Source organism: Monodon monoceros, unplaced genomic scaffold (assembly GCF_005190385.1).
Source record: "Monodon monoceros isolate NGI ecotype Baffin Bay Population unplaced genomic scaffold, NGI_Narwhal_1 Super_Scaffold_7, whole genome shotgun sequence".
NCBI classification, from domain to species: domain Eukaryota; kingdom Metazoa; phylum Chordata; class Mammalia; order Artiodactyla; family Monodontidae; genus Monodon; species Monodon monoceros.
Genome location: NW_021703784.1, coordinates 103,832,318 through 103,857,483, shown reverse-complemented (window position 1 = coordinate 103,857,483; position 25,166 = coordinate 103,832,318). Strand labels below are relative to the sequence as shown.

The following is a 25,166-nucleotide window of genomic DNA, read 5'->3' as shown; positions in this document are numbered from 1 at the left end:
ACGTACCAGTCCATTCTATAAAATGTCCAGAATAGGGAAATCCATAGAGACAGAGAGTAGATTCATGTTGCTTAAGGCCGATCAGGGAGGGAGGAATAGGTAAATGACCGCTGAAAGTTGAGGGTTTCTTTTGGGGTGATGAAAAGATTCCAGAACCGACCTGGTGATGACTACACAGCAACAATGTATTAAAAGTCATTGAATTGTACACTTTAAAGGGGTGAATTGTAGGGTATGTGGATTTATATCTCAGTAAAGCTCTTTAAAATTAAAAAAATAAAATTTTTAAAAGACTCAGCTTGGGTGGTCGTAGCCCCTAGGCCCTCAGACTTCACGTTACCCTCCTGGGGTCTCCTTCCGCCCCGCTGGTGAGCCGCTGTGCACTTGGGATGCTCCTGACCCATGACCCGGTACTGGAACTGACCTACACCAAGGTCCTGCCGGCATATAGGAAAGTGGCAGGTCCCCTCCTCCCTGTGCCCAGCAGCCCTCACTCTCCCTGGGTACAAGCAGTGTTCAAGGCCCCTTGGGTGCCAGCAGGGTCACCACCCCTGCAGCCCAGTGGTCCTGGGACATTTGGCAAGAAGGGGGCCCCCAGCCAGGTGTATCCAGGAGGACCCTCAAGAGGGAGCTGTGCTCCCCAGTTGGGGGCTCCTGCCTGGCGCTGGGACCAGGCTCTGCCCTTAGGAGTGGGGCAGCTTTGGCTGGGGAGGGCAGCCAAATGGTCTACCCAGAGGCAGTGTCTATTGGCAAAAACTGGCCCCGGTTGGGCTTGGAGAGTCTGCCCTCAAGGACCATCCCCTTTGCTCCTTGGCTTGTGACTTTGCTGGAAGCAAAGACGGGGCCTGAGAATAAAGATTCCCCTGCTCATCCCTGGACCCTGCAGCCTACTGGGGGGTCAAATGGCCAGGTGCCCACACTGAGGCAGGTGGAGGTTCCTGTCACCTCACCTCACCTCCCAGCTGTGTGACCTCAGGCAAGTCTCTTCATGTCTCTGAGCCTCCATTTCTCACCTCTAAGGTGGGGCTGAACAGGGCTGTCGGTCGGGTTTCAGGGCCCGCTGGGTCTGAGCAGGTCCAGTGCAGGCCAGGCCTCTTTCCCCTGCTCTTGGGGAGGGTGGGGGGTAATTAGAGTGAGTTTGGGGCCTGAAGCCAGCGCCACATCTGATAGTCACCCCGGTGGGCAGGCTGGGACCACATCACAGAGCACCGTCCTTTGTCCCCTCCCCTCCCCTGCTCCCTCTCCAGGGGAAGGGCTGGAGGTGTCGGCTTGGACCTAAGTGGGGTCACGGGGGGTCACCCAGGTACGAGATAGGGTTGGGAGGGGATCTGGGGGTGAGGACACCCAGAGCAGTGGTGAGGCTGACAGGGGCCAAGCCTGAGGGTGTCCAGGCTGGGGTCTGGAAGAGACCAATTAGTCAAATGGATGCAGAGATCATTTGGAAGCAATTAACAGGATGGCTATTACCGCATCACCCCCCAAGCTGGTTCCGTATTGAAGGGGAGGTCGCCGCGGTGGGGATGTGTGAGCGCACCACCCAGCCCAGCACCACTCTGCGAAAGACATCTCTGCCCGGCCCGGAAGATTCCATGAAATCAGGCACCCTTCCCTCAGCTGGGCCCCAGTGTCCGAGAGCCTGGCAGCCCAGCGGCAACCAGAGTCAGATCCAAGTGTGTGGGAGTGTCTGGGGGGCAGGAAAGACGGGGGGCAGGAAAGACGGGGGCCCGGGAGATTCTGATGAAGAGGAACCTCAGCGGGTGGGGAAGCAGAGGCACGGGGCCAGGAGGGAGAGGCCGCAGGTAGTGGGCTGGGGGTGCAGGCAGGTGGGCGAGTGCCCCCCAACACTAGCGGAGGATGGGGCTGCCGCAGGGCCTGGTGCGGGGCAAGGCGGGGTGCGGCGCAGATGGCAGCTTTGGGTTTTAGGCACTACCTGTGCCTTCAGCCTAGAGGCTACGGCCAGGGCCCGGGGAACTCAGCTGCCTTGGAGAAATCCCCCTAAGCCGTGGTGAGCCGGGCCCACTGGAAGGGACCTGGGGAAGGGGTCCAGCTGTCCAGGCATGTCTGTTCACAGTGCCTGTTTCACTCTTGGAGGCATCTCGGTTTGCAGAATGAACTGTGGCTCCCTATTGATGGGGCCAGATCTGCACTGACATGGTGGCTGGACCCTTGCAGGGGCACTTCTACTGAGTTTCTCTCACTATATTTGAGGCATTTTATTCATTGGCCTCGCTACGTGGTATGTGGTATCTTAGTTCCCCGACCAGGGATCGAACCCGTGCCCCCAGCAATGGAAGCGCGGAGTCTTAACCACTGCACCGCCAGGGAAGTCCCTATCTGAGGCATTTTATATACGAGAAGGCAGCATCTCAGAGGGGTGATGCCAAATGGCCAGGGTCACAGGACTAGAAAGCAGCAAAGCCACTCACTCATTCATTCATTCATTCATTCAAGGAATCGGTTCTGAGAGGCTTCTGTGAGCCAGGCACAGTCTAGGAGCTGAGGGTACAACAATGAAAAAACCCAGCAGAACCTCCTGCCCTCCTGACCTCTCACCACCCTTGGACCCCTGCTCTGTGGAGCCCCCTCCCCCCACCAGTTCTAGGGTGCAGGCAGACTGGGGTGGGTGCAGGGTGACCCACCATGAGAAGGTTTGAAACTGGTCCCAGGGCACTGTTGAGGCCTCAGGCATGGGGCAGGAAGGAGGCTGCAAACCCAGAGCTTCCCCTATTGGAGTTTTCTGGCTCCTCCCATCTTCCGGAGGTACCTGACCCCCAGAAGCAGAGCAAATGGCGTTTAGGGCACCTACAGCCTTCACTGTGTCTCTCCTGTGCTCTCACTGGGAGTTCAAGTGACCAGCAGCCCCAGGCCAGCCCTGTGGGTACAGCTCCAATGGGCTCCCCTTGGCTCCTACCTCGGGGGCTGCCTGGGGGCTGTCCTCTGTCCCTTGTGAAACACGCTCCACCATTAAGGGGCTCTAGCAATCAGTGGCCTGGTCTTTAAGTCTAAAGACAGACCCTAGCCAGAAACCACCTTCTCTGGGACTGGGGTACCGAGTGATGTCCCGCGGCCACTCAGGCACTGAGTGTACTGGGAAGGGCTCACTGAGGACATGCTGCCCTGTCTGTGTTAGGCCAGGGTGGTGAGACATATCCCAATGGGCCCTGCTACCTCCTGCAGCTCAAGAGAGTCCCTGGTGCACTCCCCACATGCCCCTCCCCTGGGAAGGACCAAGGTTCCAAATCCTGATGTATGTAGAAGGGATGGGAGATGCCAGCCCACCTGGCTCACCCCTGAGCTACTGGACTGGGAGCCAATGCTGTAGCCTAGACTACTGGACCCTACAGCCCCCCACCCCACCCCACACCCCCCCCCACACCCCTACGCCCCCACCCCACCCCCACCCCACCCCCCGACCTCGCAAGTGCCCTTGCTTGAGCATGGGTGTCAGTATCAGGCTGGCTGCTGGCCAGGGGGCTGCTGGGGCACAGAGGCTGCGGGAACAAGAGAGGGAGTGGGGATGTGGCTTTTCCCAACACTCCATGCTCAGCCCCATTTCACTGGGTTCCCTAGGGGAGGGGCCCCAATGCAGTCTCCAGGGGCATCGACACTGCTACTTGGAACCCACCAGGCCGGGATATCCATCCACCTTTGCCACTTTCCTCCCATCTCCCTTCTCTGTGGCCACCAGGCTTCCCATGTTTTTCTCTGGGCATCACTCCCCTGCTCTCTTGGTCTCCATCTCTGTTTCTCAGTCTCTCTTTCCTTTCTGTCATATTCTCTCCCATTCTCTGAGATCTTTCTCCCTGTCTTTCTGTGTCTGTCTCTCTTGCTTTAGGGCTCTCTGACTCTGTGCCCCTTTCTCTGGCTCTCCTGTCCCCCTCCTACCTCCCCAGCCCGCTCTCTGGCCGACCTGCTGTTGGGACAGGACCCTCCAAGCGCAAACCTCACCCTTCCCGATCTGCCCGGTTGGGATGCGCGACGGGATACGGCACCTCCCGACCGGTCCCGCCAAGCCTCGGGCCGCCGAGAACAGCGTCCTGGCTCCAACGGGGAGCCCTGGGCGCAGTCAGAACCTTGGGGTCCCCCACGCGCGCCCGCGCCCAGGGCCCTCCCCTCCGCCGTGCTCTTCAGCCCCCTTCATTATGCGCCGCCTTTAATGGGCGTTTGTCAGCGCGACTTCCCCGCAAGTTGTTTTCGCGGACATCAGTCACCGGCGGCGTTCCCATTGTGCCCTGGGATTGATGGGGGGCGGGAGGGGGTGACAGGGCCTGGGGCGGCCGCCTCGAGGCCTCGGTCTATAATTTTCGGAGGCATAATTGGTCTGGGGGGGGGGCGGGGGAGGGGCGGGGAAGGGACCTTTCAGAGCCGGGAGGGCGCACGGCGGCGCAGGCCGCGCGGCGGAGCGGAGCCGCGGCTCGACGGCTGGCCGCGGGGGTCGAGTGTGCTCTGGCGGCGCCCGGCCCGAACCCCGCGCCCCGCCGGGCTCCCCAGACGCCCGGCCTCCCGCCCCTCCCGCGCCTCTGCCTGGGGACCACGTCGGCCTTTTGTTGCCCAACCGTCTTTTCTTTCAGCTCTTTGCGCAGCAACGGAAATTTCACCCGATCCTGGGTGAAAATTAAAGGATCTCTCTTTCTCTCTCCCACCCGCCCCCGCCCCTCCTCTTCGCTCCCCTCCCCCCCCCCCGCGGAGCCGGCTCCGAGCGCCTCGCCCCGGCTCCGCCGCCGTCCCTTCCATGGGCGCCGCGCTCTGCTGCAGCCGCCGCCGCCGCGGGGCGGGCGCGATGCCGCGATGGGCCTGATCTGGCTTCTGCTGCTCGGCCTGCTGGAGCCCGGCTGGCCGGCCGCGGGCCCCGGGGGGCGGCTGCGGCGCGATGCGGGCGGCCGCGGCGGGGTCTACGAGCACCTCGGCGGGGCGCCCCGGCGCCGCAAGCTCTACTGCGCCACCAAGTACCACCTCCAGCTTCACCCGAGCGGCCGCGTCAACGGCAGCCTAGAGAACAGCGCCTACAGTGAGTGTGCGGCCCCGCGGCGCCGCGCGGGGCATCCCCGGGGAGGATCGCAGGAGGGGTTGGTGCGCGAAGGGTGCCCAGGGACGCAGACCAGTCCTGCTGCCAGAGGGAGACCGCCGGGGTCCCCTGGCCTCCCTCAGCGTCCGGGAGAAGAGCGAGAGTGGAGCTGGGGTGGGGCGCGGGACACGTCCGAAGAGGGCTCGGGGCAGTGGCTGCCCGCTGTCGGGCCGGCTGGCCTGGCCCAGCCTGCCCCCAACCCCGCCCGTTCGTCCGAGGGGGTGCGAGGTGGGCCGTCCGGGGGCTCCCTGCTCGGCTGGGTTCGGAGGTCCTGCCAAGTTTGACCCTTTGGAGTTTTTCGGAGAAAAGGCCCTGGACAAGGCATTTCTCATCCTCTTTATTATTTTGACGATTTCTCCTCCTGCTGCCCGCCCCGGGGAGCCCCATCATCCCTTCCGCCCTCGCGGCCGCCCCGCGCCGCCTGTGCGCGGAGGACACTCGCGCGGACATAGCGGGGCTCTGGGGAGGCGGCCGCACGGATAGAGAATCGTGTCCCCAGACCGGAATCCCCAGCCTTCCCGCCTCTACCTTTGGCCGCAGAGAGACAGGCCGGGTGCGCGCCCCGGCCCCGGGTGGGGGGCCGCGGGTTGCGGCTTAGGAGCACGCAGGGGCGTCTGCCTGGGTCTGGGGGCGCAGATACACTTTCACCGCGCCCAGCAGCCAGGACCCGCGCCCGGACTGCGCTGGAGCCGAAGTCCCGCGAGGCTCCAAGGTTTGGTTCCTTCGGCCGGGGGACCCGGGCTCATGCTGAGCCCTCCTTGCAGGAGCGCGAGGCCGGGGTGACTCGAAGCAGCTCCGCTCGCTGGGGGGCTGGAGGCCCGAGGCAGGAACTCAGTGGGCAGCGTGGGAGTGTGGCCGGGGTCTCGGGGGTCCTCCGCTGCGACCCGCGCTCTGCGCCCTCCCCGGGCTCAGGAAGTGGTGCGGTGGATTCAAGGCGGCGGCCGGAAAACTCTACTTCCTCCAGGAAAGCCGCAGTCGTGCGAGGGCGTCTTCGGCAGACGCCTCCGGAGCCGCGCGGTGGGAGCCAAATGTTGCCAGGATGTCCCCGCGCTCAGGACGGGGTTACGGGAGCGCCTGCGCTCGCCTAGTAGCGATACCTCGTTTCTCTCCAAATCCAGCCTCCCCCTTGGAGTCGCAGAGCATCCAAATTCTTGAGGCATCCAGGACGGGCAGCCCATAGGCTGAGGGAGGAGGGCGCGCGCCTGCAGCCGCCCCTGTCCCGCATCCAGATGCGCGGGCCGGCGCCGCGGAATCCGCCCAGCCTGCGTCCCGGGGACGCGAGAGGCCAGCATCCTGCACCCCCGTACGCTCCGCACAAGCCTCCGGCGGCCCGCGTCTGGGCCCTAGGATGGCTGACGTGTTCGGGGCCAGACGCACTGCCAGAGATGCGCCCCCTGGAGAGGGCACCGGCTGTTACCCCAGCCGCCCTTCCTCGGAGCCATTCTCGGGGGACAATGGCCCCACCTGGGGCTTCGTTGCAGGCCCCCGGAAAAAAGTGCTTTCGGGTCTAAAAGGGAGGCGTTGGGGGAGATTTCACCTTTCTTACATTCAGTGGAGAGCGGTGAGCGCAGGTGGCTTCCCTTTGTGAGCTCGGGGGTCTAATCCGGCCTCCTGCCAACATCCTGTAACCTGCATACAGGCCCGAGACAATGATCTCACGCCCACGTACATTGCCAGCGGGTTTGGGTGGCACCCAAAATGCACCAGTGGATTCCATTATCAACTCACCTCAGCAAGGGTCCAGCTCCCTCTCCGGGGCCTCTCCTAGCACCCAGTGCTGTCGTGAGCAGGGGAGTCCAGACCCCGCCATCTGCAGCAGGGCTTTGAATCCCAGTTCAAACACCTGTGCGCCATCTTGGGCAAGTCACACAGCCCCACGGTCTCAGCTTGCTTGTCTGGCCCATCGTGAAACTAGCTCACCGAGTAGCGGAGGGGCTCCAAGGGGTTCCATGTCCTGCAGAGAGTCAGCATGGAGAAATACTAGTTTTATTATTTCCCTCCCAGGTTTGAATTCTTCTCCTGCACCTCCCACCCAGGCGTTTCTCCCTCCCCTGAACTTCCAAAGTCACCCCCTTTGGGCGTGTGCTGCCTTCACCTCTGCCTTCACCTCCCCCTCCCAGAGCTGGGCTTGGCTTTGGGCAGGGCCATCAGGGGCTCAGCCCTCACCTCTGGGCTCTGTGGGAGGTGGAGGGAGTGATGGGCCTTCCTGACTCTTCCCAGGTATCCTGGAGATAACAGCAGTGGAGGTGGGCGTTGTGGCCATCAAAGGGCTCTTCTCCGGGCGGTACTTGGCCATGAACAAGAAGGGACGGCTCTATGCTTCGGTGAGTCCAATTGTCCATGTGGGGCGGGTGGGCACAGATGGAGCAGCTGTCTCCCTTGAGCATCACATCAGAGGACATAAGGGGACGTGGGCAGTAGAATGCTTTGTCCGGGGACATGCAGGACTGAGCTGGGACCGGAACCCCAGGTCCCGTGGCCCCTCGACCAATGCTCTTATGGCTGCTTCTGTTTAGAGGCAGCTCTTGGCTGGGGAGTAGACACATCCTATGTTCTCCAGTGCTGTCCGGTTAGAAAATGTTCCTCCAGCCATTCTGTGGTCACCTTCAAGGTAGTTGAGAGTAGGGGAGAGATTGTCCCCCAAATTTCTACCAAGATAAATGGACTCTAGCAGGCCTTGGGATGAAGCAGGGATGTGCGTTGGGCCAAAACTCTTCTGTGGGGCTTCCCTGGTGGCGCAGTGGTTGAGAGTCCGCCTGTCGATGCAGGGGACACGGGTTCGTGCCCCGGTCTGGGAATATCCCACGTGCCGCGGAGCGGCTGGGCCCGTGAGCCTTGGCCGCTGAGCCTGCGCGTCCGGAGCCTGTGCTCCGCAACGGGAGAGGCCACAACAGTGAGAGGCCCGCGTACAGCCAAAAAAAAAGCTCTTCCGTGGGCTCCCCCAGAGCTCTCCTGGGAGTGAGGAGGGGAAGAAGCAGGGCACAGCACAGCCAGGTCTTCCCAAGGGTGGAAAGGCAAGAGCTGTGAGTTCATAAAAGGGAACCAAGAAGAAGGGAGACAGGACCCAGGTCCCAGACACACAGTTTTGGAGCCCAGGCTATGCACCGCCTGCGTCTCTGCAACAAAAAGTGTCCTGTAACTCTGTGGGCATTGGCAGTGTCCCTCCCCCAAGAGCGGGGGATACATGGAGTAAAATCCATGTGCTGGGAAATTTGCTGCCTCCAACTCGTCATCACCTGCAATCTGGCTGATACTCCCTGAGCAATGAGAGGTTTTCCATCCACACATCACCTGGACGACGCAGCCGAGGACCACCTCCCTGCAATTACCTTTCTCCATTCAGTCGCGTTTGCAGGGGAAACACACCAACATTTCCCAGCCCCTCTGAAGTCAGGCAAAGCGCGAGCAAGAATTGCAGGGGAATATCCTCCTTCACACAGATGATCTCATCACAGAGTTTTCACGGCTTTGCTAAAGGAAATGCGGAAGTTGGAATGTACCCATTTGTTTTCTCTGACCCCCGAGGCCCCTTGACAGAAGCTGTGTCTGAGAGGAGGGACCCTTGGATGCGCAGCCTTTTCTGTATGTCCTTCTAGGGTCTGCAAACACCAGTCATGGTTTATAAGGACATGCCCTTAGCCCGGGGTCTGGTCTGACTTTTCTTGAGGTGGACGGTGGCTCTCCAGACCCCTCCGGACCTGCGGCCCTGGTGGCAAGTGAGGAGAACTGACTTCCTCTTCCCTGAAATGGCCTCAGACCTCCCACAGTTGCTCCCATCCCTTATGGAGAGGGCCCACCTTGCTGGCCTGCGGTGCTCGTGCAGGTCTTACGGACCAGAGAGGGCCTTTGTTCATGCTGGGAAAGTTCACAGAGTGGGGCAGGTAGGGCTGAATCAGGAGGGAAACCTCAGGTCTCTGCCATCTCTTGCATGGAAGACCCAGGCCCAGGACTTTGGGGGACAGAATAAAGCACGCCCTGGGGGATCCCAGTGGGTCAGAATCTCCCTGTGGCTTCTATCCCTGAGAGCTGATAGCAGTGGCTTTGGAGATGGAGAAGAGGTTCTTGGGCCCACCCGGGATAGCCAGGAGGTCTAGCTGGATGGGGTGGAACTTTTCAGAGCACCTGGCAGGGAAGGCCTCACCGCTTTGCAGATAACCTGGGAAGTGAGGCAGCCTGGGTGCCATCCCTGCCACCTGCGCCCCCGTCCCCATCCTGCCACCACCTTTGCCTGCTCCCACCGCCGTGCCTCTTGGCTGTCTGAGTTCCCTGGCCTTTGCCATTCCCGTGCTTCCCACCCTCCAGGCTTGCTCATGCATTCTGTGAGTCAGTGGCCCTTGCACCCTCACAGCCCCCAATTCCAGCCCTGATCTCCCTTCTGAGTTATAGGTGGCCCCGAAATGTCCTGACAGCAGAGGACAGAGACCACCCTGGCAGAGGGTAGCACGCCCCAACAGACCGGCCACTCACTCAAGCCCAAGGTCAGCTAGGAGTCCTGGTGGACACATCCTTCTGTCTCAGCCCCACGTTCAGTCCATCTCCAAGTCCTCGAATATACTTCCTGAATCTCTCTCTTCAATTTCTGCCTCCCTCTGCCTTATTCCTGTGGCCAGTGCCCTTATAACTCAGGCCCTCATCACCTCCCAGCTGGACCGTCCCAACTCCTGGGCTCCAGGGTCTCCCTCTTCCAGTCCACACTCCCTCCCTTCCCTCTCCTTCCACCCATCCATCCATCCATCTATCAACATCCATCCATCCCCCCACCCATCTATCAACATCCATCCACCCATCCATCCATCCACTTATGCTTCCATCCTTCCATCCATCCATCCATCTGGTATTCATTCCTTCATTCCTCACTGTCCTAGGCACTTACCATATGTCATACTCTATGCTAGGTACCTGCTCAGGGATCTTCCTAAAATGAAAATCCACTCATGTGATGGCCTCTGGGAACTCCCCATTACCCACAGATTATCACCCGGATTCCTCAGCTCAGCTCACGGAGGAACCACCCAGGGCACCTTCTGCCCCCACGTCCCACCATCACTGCACAGCTCGTGACCCCACTCCAGGCTCCGGACCCCTTGGCCCTCCAGGGCAAGCGCTGCGGCCCGCCGCCCGCTGCCCACGCCTTTGCCTGTACTCTCACTGAGTACCTGCTGCCAAATGCCCACCAGAAAATGCCCTCCCCTCCAAGTGTCGCCCCACTGGGAAGGTATCTGGCCACTCTGTGCACCCCTGCCTGGTCCCCGCCTCCGCCCTGCCCTGGCGGGCTCTCCTGGACCAGCTCCAGGTGCTGGCGAGGCCGAGCTGGGAAAGCAGCACCCCCGGGGGGCGGAGTCTGACAGCAACAAATAGAATTTGAGCTGGTGGAGCCCAGGGCTGGGGGGACTCTGGGGGCGGCACGTGTGGAGCAGAGTCTGAGGCGGGACCGCAGGGACGGGACTGGCATTGGGAACTGTTGTCACGGTGAGTCTGTGATGCCTTTTTCCAGGTGATCTTAGACACCCCCCAACGCAGGAGCCCCTACAAGATGCAAGCAAATGCCCTGCCCCCGAGAACTCCTTCCATAGGACCTGAGCCCCTTGCCCTTTGAGGCTCACAGGACTGTACCCCTCTGGTGGCCCCCCAAGTGTCCCAGCAAAGAGCAAGCCCGCCAGGCCCCCTGGGCGATGGGCCTCAGCCCTGGAGGACGTACCTTCTCCAGGACAGAGTGGCCTGGGAGGAGAGTTGGTTCAGCCGCTGAGTTTTTCACGGAAACTCAATGCGGGGGGTGAAGGGGTGAAGGATAAGATGCTAATGCAGCATGCCTGGCATGGGGTGGGGCAGGTCTGCCCCGAGCCCACCCACCCCAGAGGGCAGGGGGTGGGCACAGGCCAGAAGGGCATCACACCCCTCTGTGATCTGGGGTCTGGCACCACCCCTGGGCCTCAGTTTCCCCATCTGTAAAGTCTGGAAGTTGGTCTCGGGCAATGGAGTCCGTACTCAGACCCAAGGAGCTCTGGGCATCCACCGAGGGTCTGGAGAGCAGAGAGGAGAGGTTGGAGTTATGGGGGAGGCACCACCACCCCGCTTCAACCAAAGCTCTCCAGCCTTATCTCTGGGCTCCCGTGTCATCGGGAAGAGGTGTTCGGTGCTTAACATCTTGCTTCCTGAGGTCTTTTGGGGTCCCAAGCTGCCCGATGCGTGGATCTGGCCCCGAACAGCCTGTGACCCCTGAGAATGGGGCTGCAGGCCGCTGGGCCACCTGCACTCAGTAGCTGTTCCCCTCCCCCTCTGCAGATGGGCACAGGCCCCGAGGGTCTCCTGCCCCGCGGTCAGTCCCAGGAGGGAAGGCCAGTCTTTCTGCGCAGCTTTCCCTGCGCCCCCAGCCCTGCCCCTTGGCACAGCGCAGGGAGGGAAGCAGTTTGGGGGATGGCCCTTGGCATGCCTGTCCTCCCACAGCTGAGCTGGCGTAAGGCATACCCGCCCATCCTCTAGCCCCTGACTGGAGAGACCCCACAGCCGCCTGCGGGGACACTGGTGAAAGCTCCTTACATTCTGGGTTTGCACCTTTGTCCTTCCAGACACCCGCCTCCAAGAGGGTAGGGACCCGCCTTCCCCACCCTGCCCCGGGCTGGCACAGACCCCTGCTAAGGGCATCCCTCCCTGCCCACATCCTCGTGGCCTCTGTGCCGCTGACCTTGGCCCCTGCCCGCCCCACAGGAGAGCTACAACGCCGAGTGTGAATTCGTGGAGCGTATCCATGAGCTGGGCTACAACACGTACGCCTCCCGGCTGTACCGCACGGTGCCCGGCGGGCGTGGGGCCCGGCGCCAGCCCAGCGCCGAGAGACTGTGGTACGTGTCTGTGAATGGCAAGGGCCGGCCCCGCAGGGGCTTCAAGACGCGCCGCACGCAGAAGTCCTCGCTGTTCCTGCCTCGGGTGCTGGACCACAAGGACCACGAGATGGTGAGGCTGCTCCAGGGTGCGGCCGGGCTCCTCCGCAGACAGTCCAGGCCTCCAGGCAGGGCCACCCAGCCCTGACGGTGGCGGCGGCGACAGCGGAGGAGGCTGCGGTTCCGGGGAGGCCGAGCTTAGCCCCGGCCTGGGGAGCGGAGGCTTTGAGCATCCTTGCCCCACGGCTGGGCTCCGAGCTCAGGCCGCCTGGTTGGAGGGTGCGGACCAGCCGACGGACGCCTAGTGTCCACGGTCAAAGTTGACCCAGTGTGTGCAGGGATCTGTCTCCGACTCTTCTCTGCCCTGCCCCTGGCTACAGCAGAGCTGGCTGCTCTTTCCAGGGCCAACAGAACACGTTCTCAACCCTTCCTGCTTCTCTCAAACAAGGGTCACGTGGGAGCTAGGGGCCCCGCGTCGTGGCTCGGAGGGGGCCGCTTTAAACCGGGACACCTGTGGGTTTACTTCGGCCAGGAGGACCCCAACCATCCACGTCCGACCGACTGAGGCATCTCCCTGCAGGGCAGCCGTGGGACAATGGGGGCGGGGGATGTGTGTGATCAAAACATTAAAGTATTTTATTCTACTTTGTTATTTAACAGATAATGATGCCGCCTGAGGAAACACACTTGCACATATTTGCTTATGACGATGGCAGAGTCCATGCCAAATCGATGTTTTCAGATGTAACGTTGTATTCTGAGAATCTGAGAGAGAGACGCATTTTAATCCCCTGGGTTGGAAAGGCAGGACTTTCTTGAAACTGATGGATGGTTTGTGTGGATGGAAAGAAGAAGCTAACGCGCATGTGTGCGCGTGAATTCCCCGAGTGCTTGCGTGTGTGTGGATACGTTCCTGTGTGTGTGTTCGTGAGTGTATGCGTGTATATGTGTGTTTGTGTGTTCCTGGTTGTGCATAGATGTGCACATGTGTGGAGAAAGAGAAAGAGAGAGATCTACTTTGTTTAGAAATCCCCAAAACTCCCTCTCTCCTGAAGCTGTGTGCTTCTCCGTGGACTTTTTTTTTTTTTTTGCGGTACGCGGGCCTCTCACTATTGCGGCCTCTCCCGTTGAGGAGCACAGGCTCCGGACGCGCAGGCGCAGCGGCCATGGCTCACGGGCCCAGCCGCTCCGCGGCATGTGGGATCTTCCCGGACCGGGGCACGAACCCGTGTCCCCTGCATCGGCAGGCGGACTCTCAACTGCTGCGCCACCAGGGAAGCCCTGCGTGGACTATTTTGTGCACTTGGGCTGCAGGCCAGGTATGGCCATCCCCCATCTCCTTCATCCTCGCAACCTACCACCAGAGCCTTGAGCGGTCCTGCCTTTGCCTAAGAAGTCGAGGCTCAGAGAGGTGATGCGGTTTGCTGGAGGCCGCAGCCAGTAGGTGGCCCGACTAGCTGCCATCCCTACCGGCCCCCCAGTGCCTGCTTCCCCAACAGTGCTGGTGGGTGGGGGTCGCCTGGGGCAGGCCCAGGTGAGAGCCAAATGGCACGGACAGTGCATTCACTCTTCCTGGATCCTGCAAGGGGCAGCCCTCCCTGACGGCCGGGGCCCAGGTGAGGGGTATGGCCTGAGCCTGTGCCCACAGAGGACCGGCACTGCTCCCCCGCTGGGGTCACGCACACGAGCCAAACACACAGGAAGGCCGGCTCAGCACCGACACCTGTGCAACATGTGAAAATCCTGGCAAAGAGCTGCTGGGCATAAAGACAAGGACGCTGCCCCCCACCACAGCCCCCTCGGCAAGTCAGATTCCGAGGAATTGTCCCCCACCTCACCTGCAGGAATGAACATTCACAGGTACGGTCACGAGCAGGAGTTCACGCTGGGCTGTCCCCCTTGAGTTTTGTGATTTATCTGGAATAAGATGCAGAAGGTGCTACCTTTGCTCCCATTTCGCAGATGAGGAAACTGAGGCTCAGCAGGTGAACTGGTCCCCGCGTGTCCTTAGGAGGATGCAGCGGCATCCAGCCCGGCACTCATTGCTACACCATTAACTGACAGGCCCTAAACAAGGCAGAGGGAGACATTTGGGATCTTGGTTAATATTGAAAACAAGTTAGACAAGAGAACGTGTGTTTTCCGTAGTTGACAGGCTGTGTTTGGGTCAGTCCGGAGCCCTCTGCAGGCCAAGCAGCTTCATTTCGGGTGTGGGTCAGGAGAGAGTTACATGTTGAATCACACCCCCGCAAAATTCATATGTTGAAGTCCTGCCTAGTACCTAACCAGTGCCTCAGAATGGGGTCTTATTTGGAAATAGGGTTGTTGCAGATGTAGCCAAGTTAGGATGAGGCCGTGCTAGAGCTGGGTGTGCCCTGCTCCGATATGACAGTGTCCCTGTAAGAAGGGAGATATGAGGGCAGACTTGAGCACAAGGTCAATGCCGTGTGAAGATGAGGGCAGACGTTGGGGTGATGCTTCCACCACCGAGGAACGGGAAAGATCGCTGCAGATCACCAGAAGTTAGGGAACGGCCTGGACCGGATTCCCCACCACACAACACTCAGAAGGAGCGCACCCTGCCCACACCCAGATCTTCGACTTCCAGCCCCCAGAGCTGGGAGACAATAAATTTCTGTTTAAGCCGCCAGCTCTGTGGTGCTTTGTTACAGCCGCCTGAGCAAATTCATACAGGGGACAAAGGCCCAGCTGCCTAGCCGCTCAGGTGACCCCCCCAAAGGGAGAGGGACCCTGCTTTTATTGATTGAGGAGAAAGCAGGGCAGGCCCCCAAGCTTAACCTGCGGTGTCTGCCAAGCTGCCAACAGCAGGCCCATCTAACACGGGCTTTCGGGGGCCTTGGGGTGCTCAGGATGGGGCCTCGGAGGATTTCCAAAGAGGGGCCTTCACAAGTCGTCCCATCCCTTTCTGTTCTTGAACGCCAGACACTCCCCTGAAACCAGCTTTTTGTTTTTTAAGCAAAATGCAAATGAACCCCAAAGGGAAAAAGCATTATGTGTCAGTTTACAAGCACTTAAGTAAATGTAGTGGAACCCAGGCTCCGGCCCCCAAGTCATTAAGAACTGCTGCGTCCCTGGGACTTTGGGCAGACGGCCTTGTACCTGCGAGCACTTTGGCAGGTTGGGGGAGGGGGTCACCCGTGTGGCAATGCCACAGCTACGCCCATCTCACGGAAGCGGACACTGGAGTGTGACTTGCCCGATGCTGGGAGGGAGCCTGAGGGCTGGCCAGGTGTGGTCCCCAAGGAGTAGGTGTCTACCAGCTGCCAGGGCCCAAGTCGGGTTCATGGGAAAGGTGGCTTTGCCTCCGCCCTGCTCCACTCTACCTCCCCTCCTGCCTCACCTGGCCCCCAGGAGGCCCCAGGGGCCCTGCCAGGGGAGACACTGCTTCCCCTGACCCGGGGAGCGAGGCCCACCCACCCCAGAGCCACCAGCCGCCTGGCTTCCCTCTGTCCGGTTGGCATGTTTGCAGGACTCCAAAGCTGGTAGGGGTCTCTCTGGGCGACACTCTGGCCGGGACGTCTTTGTGCATACCCAGCATTTTATCCCTCCTCCCATCTCCTTCCGCTGAGGAGGCCCCGGACCCTCCAAGCCCACCTGCTGGTCCTGTGTTGATCGCTGCCTTCTCTCCTTCGTGAAACATCAAGTCCCCAAAGGGCCCTTATGGGGGAGGGGCTGGGGGCTGCATGCAGGAGGGGGTGGGAGCAGGCAAGATCCCCGGAAACGGAAATCAGGACGAGGGTGGAGCCCGGTGAGCCCAGCACCCTGGATTCTCCTGCTTATGCCTGGAGCGGCAGAGGCTGGAGACCGGGTCCCTGAGCTCCAAGACGTGATGCCACCTGAGCCAGGACAGGACGTCCCAGAGGCTCCAGGATCAACAACCTCACTCCCTCCCCCACACCTGCCCAGCCAAGGGGGAAAGAGCCGGGGCAGGGGGAGAGACTGGAGGGCATGGGGCAGGTCTGGGGTCATCAAGGGTCTCTGGGCCTTTGGGTCAGAACCTGCACAAGTGGGAACCTAAAATGGGGCAGGTGTTGTGGAAGACAGGACAGCAGCTCCTTGAAAAGTGCAGCACAGAATAAGCATGTGGTCCAGCAGCCCCACCTCTGGGTACAGAGGCTCAAATGGAGCAAAAGCAGGGCTCCGATGGGTATTTGCTCACCCTAGTGCATGGCAGGGTGAATCACAGGTGATCAAAAGGTGTCTGTCGAAGGATGAGTGAACGAGCACAATGTCATCCGTCTGTACAATGGAACATTACTCAGCCTTGAAGAAGATGGAAATTGACACAGGCCACAATGTGGATGAACCTAGAGGACATTATGCTCAGCGAAAGAAGCCAGACACAAAGGGACAAATCCTGCATGATGCCATATACTGAAGTCCCTAGTGTAGTTAAATGCATAGACACAGGAAGTAGGATGGTGGGGGCCGGGGGCTGGGGGAGGGGGAGGGCGAGTTAGCGGTTCCTGGGGACAGAGTCTCGATCTGGGACGATGAAAAAGTACTGAAAACAAATAGTGATGATGGCGACACAAGCTCGTGAATGTGCGCCACAAAACTGTATGCTTAAAAATGGGTAAAACGAAAAATAAGCAAATAAATAAATAAAATAAAAGTGGGTAAAATGGCTCTTGGCCTTAGCGCCGCCTTCTGAGAAACCTCCGCGCCATAAGAGTGAAGTGGGGGAGGAAGCGAATGCACAGGCTGAAGTGCAAACTAAAAAGATGAGGCAGAGGTCCAAGTAAACGTGTTCACCCGTGGAAGCCACAGGAGCAGAAACACGGGACGCCAGAGGCCAGGAACACTCATACAAATTGTTGGACGGCATGCCCGCTGTCTAGAACTTGTCTCAATGGATCTAGAACATCGATGGCCATTCTGATCACCTCAGCCACCTTTGAGAGACCCACCTGGCTTGTATCAAAACGGTCCCTTTGGGTCCTTTGCCCTGAACCTGTGACATTCTGGACGAGTTCTGTTCTCAGCTGTGGCTGAATGTAAAATGCGGTGGATAAAACGGTAAAAGAACACCAGAAGTAGCTGCAGCACCTTGATTGCAGGACCCGTGGTACTGGCCTTACTGTCCTCTCCACCACAAGTCAGGAGGAGCATCAGAGGCATCCAATAAACAGTGCTGAATAAATTGGGAAAAAAAAGAATCTTTAGGTTGTGGCCAGTCGGTCACCCTGCCTGCACAGAGCTGATGGGAGAGGCAGCCACTGGCCTTGGGGGCTGTGTGCCACTCTGCTTGCCCAGGCCTTGTCCGCCCGCTGCCTGCGTGAAGCCAACAGACCAGGGACCCACTGCTGGCCCCTGAGCCCCGGCCCTGGATGGCCCTGTTGTCCCTCTCCGCCTGTAATGGGCAAGGCAGGACGGGCCCTGGGTAACCAAGCTTCAGCTGCTGGGAGCAGGCCTTTGAACCCCACGGCGGGTTCAAAGGGGGTTGAAGGACTCTGAAAGGTGAAGAAGCGGGTCTATAATTAGCGCCCACCCATTGGAGGGCGACCCTGCCTGGGCCACATTCCAGGGAGAGCCAGATATAGCCCTGGAGCTGACCCCCCAGCCCCTCTCAGCTGCAATAGCTGGAATGCCCGGGCGGCCACACTTGTGCCTGAACGCCCGGGTCGGGTGGCACGTCCATCCCTTGGAATGGGATTTGGGAGACGGGCTACTGAGTGGGAAGAGAGGCAGCACAGGTGTTGGGTTCAGACGCACCAATTCAAACACGGCTTCGGCCACTTCTGCTGTCTCATGATTGGCTGTGGGAGCCCAGGATCAGCTCTGTCTCCCCATTCCAGCCTCGATGTCCTCATCTGTCAAATGGGCTCCCACAGTGATCGTCCAGACCCACTGAGGAGACACAAATGGTGACTGGTCTCTAAAAATAGCTGCACAGCCATGAGCGGGTGGAGAAGGCCAGGCATTGAGCTTTCCAGCAAGATCTGGGAGACCCACCAAGAACAGAGTGAGCCTCCCCAAGATGCCTGCTATGCGGTGCTCTCCTCTGACGGGCTCAAAGGTGCGGAGTGAAGGGCAAGTTTCGTGGGGCAACACACAGTGAGTATTGATGGCAATGCGGGAATTCCTGGGAAACTCTATGCCTTGGGCAGGTTATTCATCCATTCATCCATCCATCCATCATCTCTCCAAACATCCATCCATCCATACATCCATCCATACATACATACATACATTCGTCCATTCGCACATCCATCCATCCATTTATCTACCCATTCATCCATCCTTCTACCCAAACATCTCTCCATCCATCCACCATCCACCATCCACCCACTGAGCATATACCAGCCAAATGCCGGACCCTTTGCTGAGCAGGGCAGCTACACAGGTAAAACAGCCTAAGCTTGTCCATCGGGAGCTTGCAGCCTTATGGGGGACAGGGGCGCCTCTCTAACGGAGTGGGTTGGGAGCAGTGACCTGGAGAACTTCAGGAAAACTAGATCAGCTCCAGTCAGGACAATGGGACACCGTCGTTCAGGACCCCTTTCTCGAGAGCCAGTGCCTTGTGACCAACCAGCCACCAGCTAGATGATAACCTGACAACATCCCCATCCCCCTTGGGAGCCACCCTGGCACAGGGCAAGGTCAAGACTGGGCTGGGGGCATGGAGGTGGGAGATGGGGCAGGAGAACTGGCTTCATGGCGCGAGGGCTGTTTAGGACCTTAGGCCTTGGAGTTGGGCCAAACTGGGTCTCCATCGAGGCCCACCCAGTCTTGAAACCCCATTCATAGGCTGTGGAGCCGGGTAAGGTGCTCTACCCTGTCCAAGCCTCAGTCTCTTCCTCTGTGAAATGGGGACAATTAATGACACCAACGTCACAGGGCCGTCTTGAAGATTCAGTACAGCTTAGGAGTGGAGGCTGGTGCCTGACACACAGGTGGCAGGGCTCTTATGTCAGCTGTAATGTCACCACCTGGCTGTGGTGTGGGTCGGAGACCGTCGTGGTGAGTATGATTAAAATCTCCCCCTCACTGAGCACTGACTCAAGGCCAGCCCGGTCCAAGCAATTCACGTGTTCTCCAAACTCCCTCCATCTAATGACTCAGGTTGTCTGAAAACAACTCTAGGAGACAAGGGTTGCGTCTCCACCAGTCAGTGAGGAAACTGACACTCAGAGTGGATGCAGAACAAGGGCAAAATGGCAAGGCTGGCCAGACGGGACTTGGGGTTCCTGCCCAGACAGAAGGCTCCAGAGCCTGCCCCCCGGTTCTCAAGGAGGATGGGGCCATCCCTGGAGCCCCCGGGGAATGCTGGCTGAATACGCGAAGGAAAGGAGAGAGTCAGGGGAAACCTGCCCTACCCCTTTGATTCTTAGGTCTGGGTTCCTTTTTCTTTACAAGACATTCCTCCTTGACCTCCTGTCTCCATGAATCTTCCCATGCAAGCTCAAATTCTTGTCTCAGGAGAGCAGACTGAACCTCCAAGCATGCAGCAAGCATTAATGGTTTTTTCAAACGGGTCATCTCTTCACCAGGATGCTCTTCTAGCCCCTGCCTGCCTCCCACTTCCTCTGTTCTTTCTCCCTATCCTAACTCCAGACCCACTGCTGGTCTGTACCAGGCTCTTCCCCACCACAGGACCTTTGCACATGCTGCCATCTGGGAATATTCTTCTCTCCACTCTTCACCTCACTGGTTCCTTGATTTTCACTTCTCAGGGTGTCTCCTTCTCAGAGAGACCTTCTGTGACTATTCTACCCAAAATCGGGGCCCCCTTTTATTTTTTCTCACAGTGACTTGTTATTTTCGTTCATAGAACCAGACGCAATGTGTAAGTAATTGTATACTCACTGCTGGTCCCCCACCTATCCCTATCACCCAACTGAGGGGTGAGGCACTTGGCCTATTTATCCGCCAACACAGAGACAGTTACTCCCTGAACGTCTGGCCCACTCTCCTCAGACGAAGAAACCCAAGGGCTTGTGATAGGAAGCCCTGGGGTCCAAGTGCATAGGACAGTGTGGGCCAAGTGGATATGGACAGAACACCAACAGCACCTGCTACATCCTGTCATCACTTCTGCAGATGAGAAAACTGAGGCTCAGAGAGAGTAAGCAATTTCCTTGAGGTCACACAGCCAGTGAAAGCAGGTCTGGGCTGGTCCCAAGGTCTCTTGGGCCCCAGTGCTTGTACTACTACCCTGCATGGTCCTCAAGGACAGGCAGGACATCAAGGGGTGGGCACAATGGTGCAACTGCTATGGAAAACAGTATGGCCATTCTTTACAATGTTAACACAGAGTTACCTGTAACCCAGCAATTCCACTCCTAGGTATGTACCCAAAGGAATTGAAAACATATGCCCACTTGAAAGCCTGCACACACAGTAGTCAAAGAATGGAAATAACCCAAATGTCTATCAGCTGAGTGGAGAAACAAAATACTGTAGTCATACAATGAAATAGTATTTGGCCATAAAAAGGAATGATGTTCTGGTAAATACTACAGCATGAATGAAGCCTGAAGACATTATGCTAAGCAAAGGAAGCGAGACACAAAAGGCCACATACTTGTGATTCCATTTATATGAAAAGTCCAGAATTGGCAAATCCATAGAGACAGAAGGTAGACTGATGGTTGCCAGGGGCTGGAGGGAGATTGATGATGGGTATGGGGGTTTCTTTTTGGGAGTGATGAGAATGTTTTAACACTGACGTGGTGTGGTGATGGCCGCACAACACAATACAAGCCCATTGACACCTTAAATGGGTAAATCAATAAATCAGGGGCTTCCCTGGTGGCGCAGTGGTTGGGAGTCCGCCTGCCGATGCAGGGGACACGGGTTCGTGCCCCGGTCCGGGAGGATCCCACATGCCGCGGAGCGGCTGGGCCCGTGAGCCATGGCCGCTGGGCCTGCGCGTCCGGAGCCTGTGCTCCGCAACGGGAGAGGCCACAACAGTGAGAGGCCCGCGTACAGCAAATAAATAAATAAATAAATGTTTGATCGTCACAGCCAGGGCTGCAAGTCCTTCTGTGAGAGTGGTACTGATTGGGCCCTCCTATGTTTTGGCGGCAAGTGGGGGACAGGAGGTGGGGACTGGGTTGTCCCAAGTGGTCTTGGAGGGCACCCCTGACTGTAGTACCACTGCCCACCAGCAGGTGGCAGTGACCTCAGAGACAAGCCCCAGGTGGGCCCAGCTGACTGAGGACCACAGGGTCTGCCCAAGCCTGGTGGGCGAAGGTGGTGCCTCTGCTGGTGACGTGCCCGCAGCACCTGCTGGGTCACACCCTGGGTCAGGCAGTCGGGAAGGAGTCGGTCATCAGTTCAAGACTGACTAGACCCGGGAGGACTGGAGTCTGCCAGGCCATCCCCACCTGCCCGCCTAGGATGATGCTTGGAGGGCAAAGGGCCCCTTTCCCAGCCACAAAGCACGGAGCAGGCAGTGGGCGTGGGTCCTGGGTAAGGTATGCAGCAGGCGCCTACTATTGCTGACTGGACGGGAGACAGAGAGCTGCTCCCCCTGCCGAGAAGGCGTTTACCTGTACAAGATGATGGTGGTGGTGGTGATGACAACACTGAGGGGTGGGAGCAGGAAGAGGAAGAAGAGAAGCACATATTGGGCACCTCCCACATCACTTTGATCTGAATTTCGGCTCTGAGTTGTGTTCTAATTCTCTCCATGTGATAGTTGAGGAGCCAAGGTTCAGAGAAGGGAGGCTACTTGCCTAAGGTCACACAGCTTCACAGCTTCCGAGGGTTAGTGCCTGCATTCAACCCAGCCACCTGGTTCCAGAACCTCGCTTGGGCTCAGGTGGTCTTAAAAAGGGCCTCGATTTCAGATTTTTGTCTTAGGGTCCTTGATTAAACCAGTGGTTCTCAAAATGTGGTCTCCTGACCTGGGATTTGGCTGGAAATGCACTCCCAGGGGAGGCACCCAGCAGTCTGTGTTAACCGGCCCTCCAGGTGATGCGCTAGCATTTGGGAACCCTTGAGTTAGAGGGACATCTCCATGGGTTGCTCGCATGTATTAACTTAGCACATAAGATACTGCTATGAGCTGGGTGCTTTCCACCCATCACCGCACTGAACTGTCCCAGTCACTCTGCAAGGCTGGTGGTTATGATCCCCATTTTACAGGTGGAGAAACTGAGGCTCAGGGGTAAAGCCCCAAGTCCCTAGTGGTGAGGCATGGGTCTGAGAGGTTGCTGTGCCTGCTGCTCTGTGGACAGACGATGGCCCTGGGGTACGTGGCTGCCCCCACCATTATGCATACTCTCTCTCTCTGTGGGCTAGAGGGCAGGTGGAGAGCTGGGCAAAAAGTGCTACCTTCACCCAGGTACATGGGTCTTGAGAAAGTCATTGCCACTGAAATATGGGCCTCATTGTCTGGGGCTACCTCGGGCCTTCTGCTGGAAGGAGACAGGCTGGAGTGGGAGTGGGGATAACAGTTCCCCTATAGCTCACCAACACATAGTCTGGGGCATCCCCAGCCCCAGCAGCATCAGATTGGGTCCTTCCAATGCTCACTTTGTGTCCCCACCTTGAGGCTGCTTTTGGAACCAAATGGATTTGGATTCATAGCTCATGTTGGCCCCAGTTAAACTTCCCAGAGTATCTGTTTTCCCTCTGGAGTTAGAATTTAGTTCAGCTACAAAGGCCAGAAAATTCAAGATAAATGTACTTTAAAGTAGATAAAACCATTTATCTCTCATGTAAAGGAGGTCCAGGGTGACAAGGCTATGTCACATTCATCAGGGACTCAGCTTCCTCCCATCTTTTTCCTTAATAGTAATCATCTGGGTTTGACCTCATGGTACAAAATAGCTGCTCGGGCTCCAGCCATCCCATTCACATTCCCTGCAACAGTAACAAAAGAAGACAGGCATGTCCCCAACCTCAGAGGACATCTCCCAGAAGCCACACCCACTAGTGTTGCTTACCTCCCATTGGCCAGAATACCCACTAGTGTTGCTTACCTTCCATTGGCCAGGCTTTAGTCACATGGCTGCTCCAGGCTGCAGGGGAGGCTGGGAAATGTAGTCTTTACTCCAGACAGTATTACAGCAGGCAAAACTCTGAGTTTCTATTACCGAGGAGAAAAGAGAGAAGGGATATCAGGGGTCTCTGCTTCCTTAGGGTGGACACCATGATACCTCCTCCACCTGTTTGCCTCCCGGAGCCGTCAAGTCCTTCCTCCCTGGCGGCTTCTTCAAATGTCAGGAGCACGGGAGAAGAATGCGTGGCCCATTGGGTGTCCTCCCTGCTGCAAGAGTGGAGTTAAGATTTATTGCCAGCCCAGCCCGAGGCCACCTGCTGGAGGTCAGAGCCCCTGCCGGTCCCACCCCGAGCCTGGCCATGGGAGCTTCCCTACCCAGGGCCCAAGGGATGCATAGAGGCTTTTCCAACAGGACCCTGAGCGGCTGTCGTCAGAGGCCCCTCCCTGGACAGGGGCAGGGGCTGGTGCCCTCACCTGTCACTCCCACCCTCCCCCCCGGGTGGGGCCATTTAGAGGGCCGCCAGCCAGACCAGCACCTTCCTCAGAATCACAACCCAAGGAAGTGGCGGGGGGGCAGAGCAGGGGAAGGGCAGGGAGGGGCTGCCAGCCCTCGAAGGAGGCCACGTGCAGGGCCCAGGAGCTGACCCCCGCCCCCCGTGGGCGCTGGAAGTTCTTACCTCCGGCCACCTCCTGCGGGGGACAGGTGTTAGGTCTCAGTCCCCGGTCTGGCTCCTCCTGGGCCCGGTCCTCAGCACCCCCAGGAGTGATGCTGGCAAGGTGGGTGCAGAGTAATGGCGGTGTGTGATCTCTGGACAGCCCTCCGTGGGGCAGTGGTCATGGGGGCTCAGCTGGGGCCTGCAGTGGGCACACAGCTGGACTTTGGCTCCAGCTCAGTAGCGTCTCCCTGGCAGAGAGAACCAGGCAGCTCCATTCCCCGTGAACAGAATGCACCACGATTCAAAAGGGCTGGAGGGCAGAGGGCTGGGGGGCGGAGGGCACTGGCCCAGGACCGGGAGTTCTTGTCCTGCCAGCTTGGCTACCAGCCACATGAGATGCTGGCCTCACTGAGCCCTGGGCACATGGTCTTTCGCTTGGGCCTCAGGATTATCCTAAGAAGTATGTGCTGTTATTATCATCCCTGTTTTTCCACTGAGGAACAGTTCAGAGAGGTAAAGCCATCTGCCCAAGGTCACACAGCACTGGCTCTTAATGGTCAGAGCACGGACGTGAATTCTGATCTTTCCACCTCTTACTCACTGCTGTGTGGATGGGACAGTTGCTTTGCCCCGAGCCTGTTTCTCCCTGTAAAATGCCCCACCGCCGGACTTCCCTGGTGGCGCAGTGGTTGAGAGTCCGCCTGCCGATGCAGGGGACACGGGTTCGTGCCCCGGTCCGGGAAGATCCCACGTGCCGCGGAGCGGCTGGGCCCGTGAGCCATGGCCGCTGAGCCTGCGCGTCCGGAGCCTGTGCTCCGCAACGGGAGAGGCCGCAGCAGTGAGAGGCCCGCGTACTGCAAAAAAACAAACAACAACAACAATGCCCCACCCCCCTTAGACAATCTTGTAAACAAGGCAGTGTGAGACACTCAGGTGAGAAGGTCCTTGGGTCCCCAAGGCAGGCAGACCCAGAGGTCACTGGTTCCAGTCCCTATGTGATGTCCACAAGGGCCCAGGTGGGTTTCTTGAGAGCTGGCCCACCCTAAGAGTCTGGGGTCCTGCAGGAGATGCTGTTGAGGGGGGGATGAGGCTGGAACTGCAGTCCTGGTCAAAGAGGATGCAACCCCTTGTCACTGGGAAAAACTCACCCCTGTCCAGTGCTGGGCCCTCCTCACTGTGCCCACCCCCGAACCCACCCCAGTGTCCCCATCACAAGGATGGAGTTCTGTCCCCAGGGCTGGCGCTCTGCGGTGGCCATCGCTGAGGCCTCCCCCAGCAGCAGGTGGTGCTGTATCCCTGACAGTGGGGAAGGCCTGCTTGGTGCCATCTACACTCCCCGCCCGCCGCCCACTCTCGCTCCCCTCACAGATACTCACTAACATCCTGTTCACACCAGCCTGGCGCCTTCCTAGCGGAGAGAGGACAGCGGGCCAGGCCGGCTCCCCAACCTGTGCAGCCAATGCTATGGAGGCCCCCATAAGATATACAAGGGACAAATAGCTACTTTCAGATGTGCCATGTCATAAAGTATAGCTCAGAGAGTGATGTGATAGGGGGACAGGTAATACTTTGACCAAGAAGATCTGTCTGGG

The 25,166-nt window shown here is 58.7% G+C and overlaps 1 protein-coding gene across 1 annotated transcript; it reads left to right on the top strand.

The window, feature by feature from the left end:
* The first annotated feature begins 4,788 nt into the window (after nt 1–4,788).
* Nucleotides 4,789–12,091, top strand: FGF3 (fibroblast growth factor 3). Its single transcript, XM_029207037.1, has 3 exons — nt 4,789–5,008; nt 7,286–7,389; nt 11,771–12,091. The coding sequence occupies exons 1-3, from the start codon at nt 4,789–4,791 to the stop codon at nt 12,089–12,091; spliced, it is 645 nt and encodes a 214-aa protein (XP_029062870.1).
* Nucleotides 12,092–25,166: the final 13,075 nt, after the last annotated feature.

What these genes read in the sequence shown, in the direction of transcription:
- FGF3 (XM_029207037.1), top strand. Translation starts at nt 4,789, where the DNA reads ATGGGCCTGATCTGGCTTCTGCTGCTCGGCCTGCTGGAGCCCGGCTGG. An exon ending in CCTAGAGAACAGCGCCTACA is followed by an intron (nt 5,009 to 7,285) that starts GTGAGTGTGCGG and finishes GACTCTTCCCAG; the next exon opens with GTATCCTGGAGATAACAGCA. An exon ending in AGGGACGGCTCTATGCTTCG is followed by an intron (nt 7,390 to 11,770) that starts GTGAGTCCAATT and finishes CCCGCCCCACAG; the next exon opens with GAGAGCTACAACGCCGAGTG.